This window comes from Gossypium raimondii, chromosome 11, assembly GCF_025698545.1.
Source record: "Gossypium raimondii isolate GPD5lz chromosome 11, ASM2569854v1, whole genome shotgun sequence".
In the NCBI taxonomy this organism is placed as follows: domain Eukaryota; kingdom Viridiplantae; phylum Streptophyta; class Magnoliopsida; order Malvales; family Malvaceae; genus Gossypium; species Gossypium raimondii.
The window spans coordinates 52491665-52503126 of NC_068575.1; the positions used below are offsets into that span (position 1 = coordinate 52491665).

The following is an 11462-nucleotide window of genomic DNA, read 5'->3' on the forward strand; positions in this document are numbered from 1 at the left end:
CTACTTGTTACTCTTGGAGGAAGAGTCTGAGCCACTTGATGCTCTCGCGCCCGAATTTTTATTGCCATCTTTACCCTCTGTTATCGATTCTACCACACTTGACACCATCTTACAGCTCCATTCCTCAATTTTTTACAATGCCCTTGCTGGAGGTTGCTCTTCTTCTACTCTTCGATTTGAGGGTACAGTTCATGGCAAGCAAGTCCAAGTGTTTCTCGATGGTGGGAGCACACATAACTTTGTGCAAACCTGTGTGGCCAAGTATTTGAATCATCCAATTACTGCCTCTCCTAGTTTCTCCATATTGGTCGACAGAGGAGAGCGTTTAATTTGCACTGGCATTGTCAAACAGGTACCATTGGTGATTCAAGGCTATGAAATATGCATTGATTTCTATGTCTTGCCATTGAAGGGATGGGACATGGTCCTTGGTGTTACTTGGTTATCTACAATTGGACCAGTAATGATGGATTATGAGTCATCCGTTTTTTAGTTCAAACATCAAGGTCAGTCTATTCGATGGACAAGAGAAGCTCCCTCTTCGGTTCAATCGATGCAATTTAATGGGTTATGTCGCATTCATTAAATCAATGATATTGTGGAGTATTTTCATTTGGAATTGGTTTCTTTTTAACCTGTTAATTCCATGCCCTTTCCCTTGGAATTGGAACAGCTGCTTGCTTCATTTGCTGATGTGTTCCTCAAACTGCAAGGTATACCTCCTATCCGTGAGTGTGATCATGCGACACATTTTTTGCCTAACAGTGAGCCAATCAATGTTAAACCTTACCGTTATCCACATTTTTAGAAGTGTAAGATTGAAAAATTAGTTGCTGAGATACTTCGGGATGGAATTATTCGGTCAAGCACTAGCCCCTTTTCTTTTCCGGTGCTACTTGTTCGCAAGAAAAATGGTACGTGGTGATTTTGCGTTGACTATCGAGCCTTTAATGCTATTACCATCAAGGATCGATTTCTGATTCCATCTATTGATGAATTCTTTGATGAGTTACATGGTGCTGTTTATTTCTCTAAATTGGATTTGTTGGCCGGCTATCATCAACTTCGAATCCGCATTGGGGATGAGTGCAAAACTGCCTTTCGGACTCATGAGGGGCATTATGAATTCCTCGTAATGCCATTTGGCTTGACCAATGTGTCATCCTCCTTTCAAAGTCTCATCAACAATATTTTTCGGCCTTACTTGGGGGATTTTATGCTCATTTTCTTCGACGATATCTTAATTTACAACCCTTTTTGATAGGTTCACTTGGAGCACATCTGTCTTGTGTTCTCAGTATTACGGCAACATCAATTAGTGGCAAAGCAGCCCAAATGTATTTTTGGCCAAACTTCTATTGGGTATTTGGGGCATATCATCTCTCGGCAAGGCATGTCCATCGATCCGAAAAAAATCGTTGCAATTCTGAAATGGCCCTTGCCCTGTTCAGTTAAGGAGGTTCGCGGGTTTCTTGGTCTCGCCGGATATTATCAGCGTTTTGTTTGACAATTTACTTCTATTACAGGGCCCCTTACTAATCTTCTTCGCAACGATAATTTTCTTTGGATAGAATCTGCTAGCAATGCTTTTGTCAAGTTGAAAGAGGTTTTGAGTTTAGCCCCTGTTTTAGTCTTGCCGAACTTCACGAAAACCTTTATAGTTGAAATGGATGCTTCAAGTACCGGGATCGGAGCTATTTTGTCCTAAGACAGGCATCCAATAGCATTTTTTAGCTAGCAAATGAGTCTTCGCATGCAACAATCCTCGACGTATCAACGTGAGATGTATGCGGTCACTCAAGCTATTTCGAAGTGGAGGCAATACTTGTTGGAGAGGAGATTGACGATTATCACTGATCAACAGCCACTTAAGAACCTCACGAATCAAGTTATACAAACCCCCGAACAACAGAAATGGTTGAGCAAGCTTATTGGTTACGACTTCGACATTATCTATCGCCTTGGAAAGTTGAACGCTGCTGCTGACTCTCTTTCTCGCATCCCTTCCTCTCAATTGCTTACTTTATCTACTGTGCAATTTGATCTTATTACTTATCTTCGTGCAGCCAACTTGCACTACACTAAACTTTTCGATATGCAGCAACGAGTGCGCGCTGATCCTGCCCAGTTTCTTACCTTTAGTTTCTATAATGGGCTGTTATTCTTTCAAGGTCTACTAATGATTCCAGCTGATTCTCCTCTCCATTTACAGCTCTTTCATGAGTTTTACGCATCTTCCATCGGTGGCCATTCCGGTATTACACGCACCTTTTATCGTCTTTCCTCTAATTTCTTTTAGACTTCTATGCGTCGGGATATTAAGCAATATGTAAAATAGTGCCAGATCTGTCAACAAATGAAATCCTCTTCTTTGAGCCCTAGTGGTTTGCTACAGCCATTGCCGATCCCCAATTTGGTTTTTGAGAGTGTCTCTATAGACTTTATCACGGTATTACCTTCTTCCAAAGGTAAAACTGTTATCTTCGTTGTCATTGATAGATTATCCAAATATGGCCATTTCATCGGGTTGCTTACTAATTTCACTAGCATTTCAGTGGCTGTTATTTTTGTTCAGTAGATTATTCGTTTGCATGGTGCACCAGTGGATATTATTTCAGACCGTGATCCTCGATTTCTTAGTGAATTTTGGAAGGAAATCCATCGATTGCAGGGTACATCTCTGAGTATGAGTACCGCCTACCATCCACAATCCGATGGCCAAACCGAAGCATTGAATAAATGTGTTGAAATGTATCTTCGATGCTATACTTCGGATCACCCCTCGACTTGGATAAACATGTTGCCATGGGCTGAATTTTGGTATAATACGACATATCAAACGGCTACCAAAATGACACAATTTGAAGTTTTATATGGTCGTCCTCCTCATACTATTATTCGTTATATGAGGGATACTTCTGGTAATGCCTTGGTTGAAGCTCAACTCATGGAGCGTGATCAAGTTCTTCGGGTGTTGAAGGAAAATTTACGGCAAGCACAGAACCGGATGAAGTTGCTGGCTGATAGGAACCGTCGTGAGGTGACTTTTGTCAAGGGGGATTGGTTCTATGTCAAGCTCCAACCGTATCGCCAACATTCTATTCGTTTGCAACGCCACTACAAGCTGAGCAGACGTTATTTTGGTCCTTATAAGGTAATTAGTTGTGTTGGCGAGGTTGCTTATAAATTGGAGCTGCCAAAATCCGCGCATATCCATCCCGTATTTCATGTTTCTTTGCTCAGGAAATGCCTCGACCAACCAGATCAACAGGTAACACCCTTTCACCTTGCTGATTCTACTTCTTCTCTTGTATTGCAACCGGCTGCTATATTGGAGACAAGGTCTATTCAGCAAGCTAATTCCTTGATTGAGCAATGGTTGGTACAATGAGATGGCTCATTTGTTGATGAAGTGACTTGGGAAGATAAGGCTCACATGTTGAAGCTGTTTCCTGATCTCAACCATGAGGATAAGGTGTGTCTCGATGGGGGGTAATATTGTGAACAACCCACCAATGCAGCAGCAGGCTACGGGAACAGCTAATACACAGGCTCTTAGAGGAAGCACTCGGCCCAGAATGGCTCCTAAATGGCTGAAAGATTTTGTCAAGCGACACCTTAGCTGGGTTGCACGTGGAAGGGAATAACGGCTCACACTTCTATCATTCAGCTACCTTTTTAAGGAGGAAAAATAGCAGAAAATCATTAGGATTTCAGCAATATGTTTTCTGTTTCTTCTTTCTCTCATCCCTAAGACTGTAATTTCTTCTCTCATCTCATATTCTCTGCAAGTTTACCTTGTAAATTGTTATAATTCAGTCAAATACCAGCCCATTTCCTTCCTATATTCACCGTTCCATTGTCATTTCTATTTCTTGTATTGTGAAAACAGAACACATTAATTTTAAATTTATTTAACTTATGACAAGTAAATATTGAGGTAAGTAACTTTATTGAATTGAAATTGGAAAATTGAATTGAATAAGAAATATGTGTTAGTATTGAATTGAATTTTGATTAGTGAATGAAAAAGTGAATTTGATATTGAAAGTAAATTTTGAAATGAAAGTGAATTTGAATTGAGAATTGGAAACCCTATTACCTAGTCGGGCCGAGTCGGATATAATTGGCATGCCATAGGATTAGAAGAGTTCAGGGATACTTCGACCTTGAGTCGATAAGACACTGGGTGTCACTATTTTACTTCGGATAGATTCGATGAGATACTGGGTATCACTTTACTTCGGCTAGGCCGATGAGACACTAGGTGTCAACTTTGCTTTGAACTATCCGATGAGACACTGGGTGCCAATCTGATGTGTTTGGTTGGATCCGTGTATCCGCCAAAGTCCGAGTCTGTTAATAGGGGTAATTAATTGAAAAGTTAAATCGAATGAAATGAATCAGTTGAGCCATTGAAAAGAAACATGATTGTGGAATATAATTTGAAAATGTGAATTGAATATGAAAATGTGAATAGAAAGCATGAACTAAATGTTCATGAGATAAATAATGGCTCAATGTGATAGTGCATGATATTAACTATTGAAAGCCAAATTGAATTGTAGATATTGAGAAAAGAAAGTTAAATAAGAATTAGTTTGGCAAATTTTTAAAGTTAAATGATTTAATTTACTTGGTTATTATATTATAATTTGAATTATCGTAATACCACTGAGTATGATATACTCAGCGTACGGTTGTTTCCGTGCACAGGTTAGTAGAAATTAAGGTTCCGACTCAGCATCTAGAGCGATCCCAACTCCAGTGCAAAATTTGGTGATGTAATCTTTCTTTTGGTAAAGTGGCATGTACTTAGGTGTTATATTTGTCACTTGAAAATGTCTTATGCTTTTGGTTGAAAATGATACTAAAATGATATTTTGATACTTAGTGTCATGAAATGGAAATAGAATTATCATAACATATTTGGTATATTTGATAACAAGTTGAAATAGAAAGAATGAAGTTTATTAATTTAAACAATATATGCGAATATTTATTTAGTAAATTACTAAGTTGATGTTTAAGATATGTTTAGGTGTTTTGAATACGAAATTGTATGGATTATGATATTAGTTTTGAATTGGTTGCAGTTGAAATGGCGGGAAGGTCAAATATTTATAAAAGGGTTATGTTGAGTTTTTTTAAATGAAGTCAATTAGTAATAATAAAATATTTATATGAAATTATGATTATATTATAATATGTTTGTTATTTGTTTAAGAATTATTTGTAGATTGTCTGATATGTCCGATAATGCCTCGTAATCCTGTTCCAACGACGGTTTAGGGTTAGGGGTATTACAATTTATGAGAATGAATAGTAAAACATTGGAGATGAAAGACATATATGAAGCAACAGGATTCAAACAAATACTTTTTTTTATAAAACAAATAATTATATTTATATTGTTAAAATATTCATGTGTTATAATATAAACCTTTTATTACTAAATATTTATAAATATATATTTATTATTAAAATTTCAATATTAATTTTTATTAAAATAATAAGTTATATTAATTATTTATTATATGATTAAATATATACGTTTAATAATATAAAAATAATGTTTATGAATTTAAAAGTACTCAACTTTTATATAAATTTCAAAGTTTTATTTTGAATATTTAGATTTTTTAATATTTAAACTTTGTAATATATTTTTAATTTTATATAATTATTATAAATTATAAATAATTCATTTTAACTTTTAGAATGACTTGATATAAATAAATACATGGAAATACTTGTGTAGCTTTTTTTGTTCTAGGTGGCAGCTTTTAATTGGACAAAAGAAAAGTTATAATTTAATTACCAACAATGTCCATACAGCCTTTAAAAACAAAAAATTAACTTTCGGTGTTAAACATTACTATAAAGATTGTTAAGATTGTTAGTCTGTTATCAAATCTGTTAATTAGTTGGTTAAGAGCAGTTATTCTCATATGAGTATATAAACTTCATGAATGTGTTCACTCAATAGAAGGAATACTGATTAAAAAAAATTACTCTGTAGTTTTATCTGTTTCTCTATCAATTTATTCATACATGTTGTATAATATCTAACATTCGGTTCATGCAGTTTGTTGCACTGGCATTTCTTCCTCCCTATTGGAAAGCACTCAAAGATAAAGAGACTGATGGCCAATCAACAAACCATACTCATGATTTAAAACACTTCATCATAAGGCGCCATTAGTGAGCTCTGATTCACCCTTCCAATTTCTTCCTTCGGGTTGATCAGCATCCTTCGGACCTCATTCTGAAATTTCCTGCAATTCCAATGAGACATGGTTAAAATACATTTTTTTGGGTGTTGTACTTAGATGGAATTTTTGTTTGGTTTTGCACTTAACTGCCATGGGTAATGATCTCCAATCATCCTCATCTCCCCTTCATCATCAGTAAAGGTTACATGCCACCCGCTGCTTCCATCAATCAATCGTCCATTAAAATCAAACATGCGATCAAGCTCAGAGATGAGGTCTTTATATCCGTCAAATCTAGTGATATCAACTGATCTTCCAAGAGCAGTCCCATGCTTGAGTACCTATAAGAGAAAGGGTACGTTCTTAGAATCAATTTCTGGGAACAATCGACTTCAACAATAATTCAGGTATGCCAAAATGAAAGTATGACCTTGGTGCAACTCCAATTGCTAGCAGAACAGCAGTTGTCACACTGCTTGCTAGATGTACCCTTAGAAGGTTTCGAAACAGTTGACTGAGAAGTTGGAGGAATAGAACAATGACTTTCGAGCTCGCTAGAAGTGACAAGTTGGGGTGAAGGGGGCTCCAGTGGACCGTTAACTAAATTAACTCCAAAAAGCATGCAAGCATGTCCCTCATTTGGTTCGCACCATGATGTTTCATTTTCATTCCTTGGTTCTGAAATACTCCCTTCCTGAGAATTAACATTTGGAACTGAAATTTTTCTGCTAGCAATAGCATCTTCATGTACTCCATTTGAGGAGGAGAATGTTGTGGACCAACTATTATGAAGACCCAAACTTTCTACTTGTCCACCAGAAAAGGGTGCTGCACCAATCTCTCGTTGGTTCTGTATTGGCTGTTGCATTGAGTCCCAACTGTGATTTAGTGGGAGGCAATGTGGTAATGGTTGTCTTAGAGCATCGGGTTGATTACCATCTGTGTCACTATCTTCTTGACCTTGCAAGACCCCTGAGCTACTTTGAGATTCGTATTTAATGGAACCACTCCACATGCCTGGTAAAGAAGAAATTATGATCAGTAGCTGCAAAGTCTGCCAACGTTTATTATAAATGCAAATCATGTTGAATCCATACACAAGTATAGTTACCATCCATTAGCAGGGTAGAAAACCCAGGGGATGATACATCATCAGTACGAGCCTTCTTTTGGTTATGTAGAATGGAGGGTCTCTTCTTGATTCTGAATTCCGTTGGTTCAATGTTCCAAGGACAAACTCTTTCAGGATGAAAATTTTCACCTGCTGTGGGATACCATTTCACCTATGAAATTGTACAACCATGAATCTTTAGCTTCAAACCACATATCAATGCAACCATGCATTTGAAATTAAACACAGTTACCTTCAGACATCTCCATTCAGAATTAGGCCACCTAGTATGATCCACATCTTCAATGCTTATGATAGTGCCAGAAGGCCTGTTTTTGAGGATAGTGCATTAAATTTGAAGGGATCCGGGATATAAAAACATACTTCAATATATCAAATCACATATGCTGGGTTTTGAAATGATAACCTTTGTTCCGCACATTCTTCACCTTCTAATCGCATCCTAAATCTTGTCCCGATGCAATAGTCAATTTGAGCCGACTTCATATACCGATCTAATGAGATGATAAATTCAGAAGAAGTAGACCTGCAGAGGTGCAAGAATGAATGCCTTCCTCTTCCAGTTCCAGTGTGACAAGTTGTATATTACATTGAACTTTATTACACCTTACCAAGGACGGTAGTTGACATTAAACATGCTTCTAGTAGAGAACGCATGAAAAGCACTTGCTAGTATGCCATGACGCATGCTATGACCAGATATGATGGATGTTGATGTATATTTCAGAACAGTCGTTGCTCGCCGAATTCCGAGACGGAGCTCTCCTTTTTCCCCTCTAGAGAACAATAAATTTTCTTGAAATTATTTGATTTATTCATCACCTAAGATATACTACTATAAAACCAACATTCTAGTAAAAGAAAAACATTGAATCAAGTGCATGTCTATGCCTATGTGAAACACAAAAGAGAAAAGTTTGTGCAGAAACATGGACACAAATAATTTTTTTGGGGAATTGGCAGAGAAAGAGAACCTAAGAAAGATAAATTCATCCCCAGCAAGAAGCTTCTTTGAAGTCAGAAATGTACTCCAGCCGCTTGTAAGCAAGTGCCTTTTTGGCTGACCTACATTTGAATGGGAGCAAATTCCATAAGGAAACTAACTATATAAATAGCTTTTCTAAAGAAACAAAGAACAGTGAAAATTAATCCTTTTACATAAACATAAGCTCATTAAGACAAACTGCATGGTATACTACATTACTTTAATACGTGGATGTCTCGGAGATATCTAAAATTACTTTCATGGTACAATGAGCTGATCATGGTAATGCTTAAACGTAGATCAGTGCAAGATAGATTAAGGTACCTCGATAAATATGTCGAAAGCGCCATTCAAAACCGTGCAAGTCTATTGCGACCAATTCCTGTTGTGGGGTTTGCTGAGACATGTCCTGTAACAATATGCATAACTTAACAGATCAGTTAAGACTTCATTGATGTGGTAAACCTGGCACAATATTTAAAGAATCTTCCAAAAAAACCATAAATTTATGTGTGTTTGTGCCTTAAGACAGAAAGACACTAGCCTGGAAATTTACATTATCACAATAGTTTAATTAAAAGGAGGGTTGGCAAGTTCCAGTTTCCGCACCCTTTATTAGTTTGAAGAACAAGAAAGCCCTGAGCTTAATATCTAATCTTCAAATTTTCAAAAGCATTCTGTTTTGAATATAAGTGCACTAAAAAGACAAAAGATCACATAAAGGTGTACCAACCAGGGGTGGGAGACACCCATCATCAACATGTCGCTTTGGGATAGAGAATCCGCCATGTGTGCTTGTATCTGATGGAGTGAGTTTCTTACTAAAGAACACTGGATAGGCTTTCTGGGGTAAAGGTTGATAATTTCTATGCTCCAAACTTTCCTCATCTTGCTATTTGAGGCAGAAAAGCATTTAGGTAAAAGATAATAGGGAGATTCTAAGGCAAAGTAAATGAAAAACAATTACTCTAAGCATTTCAATATCTAACCTCTGCTTCTGGAATCAGTGTTATTTGTGCAAAGACCTCATCTGTGCCAGGTTCAACCTGCAATATGGCAAAGACGCATCAAAAACAACAACTTATGATGAGCTTTGCATTTGCATATTAACCTCCTGAAAGTCTAATCTCTCCATTGTTCCAATCAAAGTCATTAGGAAACAATTAAAGGTACATTTATAGCGGATACCTTAAGCTGAACATGCATCACCCTGCAAAGGATCTTAGAAGGCAAATTGTAGATAGGCATTTCCATTATCCCATCTTGATTCATACATGCATCCACCTGTGTCAAAAGCTCAGCCATCAAACAGATGAATGCACAAGCATATATTTATTCATACAAAATGCTTTTTCTTACTTTCCTTCTTTTTTTTGAATAAGAGAAAAAAAAATGGGGTTAATTAATTATTTGATTTAATTAAGTAGAGTAAAAGATTTGCTTATACCTGTTCTATGTGACCTTGAGGGAAATACAGAACCTTTTCCCCAGCGCGCGGCACATAAACTGAAGGACCAGCGCATGCATGCCATAGTTCAACATGTAGATCATCTTTTTCTCCTGGTTTCACACACAAATTCAAGCCATAACACTTAAAAACCAATCTAAATGAAACAAAAGAAAAAAAAGTTCTGATAATCAGAGATATGAACAAATCCAAACATTTGGGACCCATTCTACAGACCAACAGAGCCAAGAATTAGGACAAAAACATAAATGAGATGATTGATTGGTTAATTAATTTCCAATGTTTGTCGTGTACTACATTGCATATAAGGCTGAAAGTTGAAACGAAATACAAAAGAAATAATCTTCGACCAACAAGTTCAAGCGCAAAAAAAAAAAAAAAAACATAGATACTACTCCGTCATCACATCATTCTACAATAAGCAGATTTTAAAATGCTAGCAGTACTCAAGTTTATCAAACATGTTTGATACTTGATAAGCGAGTGTTGGTGCCAGAAATGAAGATATAAAACCTTGATTGTTCGGAGGAAGCAACGGCAAGCCATAGACGTTGATACGTCTTCTGGGGTGAAATGGGACCTTAGCCTTCAAACCATTCCGTTCACCGTCCATTTATCTTCCGCTTTTTCTCTCTTTTCTTAACCCAAAAGATGGAGTATATACAAAGAAAAAAGAAGAAGCTTCTTTCCCGGAATAAGGAAAGATGCAGGAAATAAAACGAGAGTGGAAGGGGAAGGCAAAAGGGTGTGTGTAAGTAAAAGTTATGTAGAGAAATTAAAAAGGAAAAAGACAAAAAAAAATTGACTAAAAGGAGTACGTACACCTCGAGAATCAGGCGGCTAGGTCGTGTCACCATAGAAACAAGCTCTCACTTTCAACAACCTGGCCCCCTCTAGGCTCTATTGCCCCCCATCTCTTAATGCAAAAACGTTTTTATCGTTTACCTCAAAGTGCATGCAATGTAAGAGAAGACAAAAAGGTCTCATTTTTGAAGATACATTTCCTGTAGAGTAACGTAATTAAGTATAAAACTTTTCAACTATGATTATTATGGTTTTAACTTTTAAGATACATTGTTTAACGTCAGTAATACAGATTTTGTCTTGTTTCTCCCTTTGCTTTGTTTGGAGGGTGGGTCGTTGTCGTTGATTCCTGGCGATATTTGCTACTTTAGGCATCGATGTGTACTACGTGTTTTTTTTTTCCCATTGCCCTTTTCATGCAAATGCGCTTATCCCCTATTGAATTTCATGTCATTCTCCGCCTCTTCTTTTCAAACCTTTTCCAATGTTGAGTAAAATTCGATTAAGGCCTCGCTACAGTACTTCTCAGCTTTAAAAGTAACGTCAAATACGTGGGTTTTGGAGTTAGAAATGTTGTTAAAAAGAGTTTTTCCAATTTCACTTTTGTATTTTACAAATTAATATTTTTATTTATATTAATTATTTAAAAATTTAGATCAGTATATATTTTATTTATTATTATATTAAATTATCAACTAAAACAATAATATCAAGTGACCTATATGCTAAGTGAGCTTGTGAATCACATGGGGGGGGGGGTTTCTCTTTCATTGTGATGGATTCACTGAACCACGCCCTTGCCCTTGGCTTATCTGCAATGGTGGGGTTAGATATAAGTGGCTTAAGCTTTTACCATTC

The 11462-nt window shown here is 36.6% G+C and overlaps 1 protein-coding gene across 1 annotated transcript; it reads right to left on the reverse strand.

Annotated features, from left to right (window-relative positions):
- Positions 1–5975: 5975 nt before the first annotated feature.
- LOC105803057 (auxin response factor 23) lies at positions 5976–10548 on the reverse strand. Its single transcript, XM_012635007.2, has 14 exons — positions 10314–10548; positions 9780–9892; positions 9521–9616; positions 9322–9378; positions 9066–9224; positions 8657–8741; positions 8322–8412; positions 7959–8123; positions 7754–7873; positions 7580–7655; positions 7327–7498; positions 6646–7232; positions 6363–6556; positions 5976–6278 (listed from the first exon to the last, which is right to left on the reverse strand). Exons 1-14 carry the CDS (start codon positions 10411–10413, stop codon positions 6176–6178), a joined length of 2118 nt encoding a protein of 705 aa, XP_012490461.1. The 5' UTR covers positions 10414–10548; the 3' UTR covers positions 5976–6175.
- Positions 10549–11462: the final 914 nt, after the last annotated feature.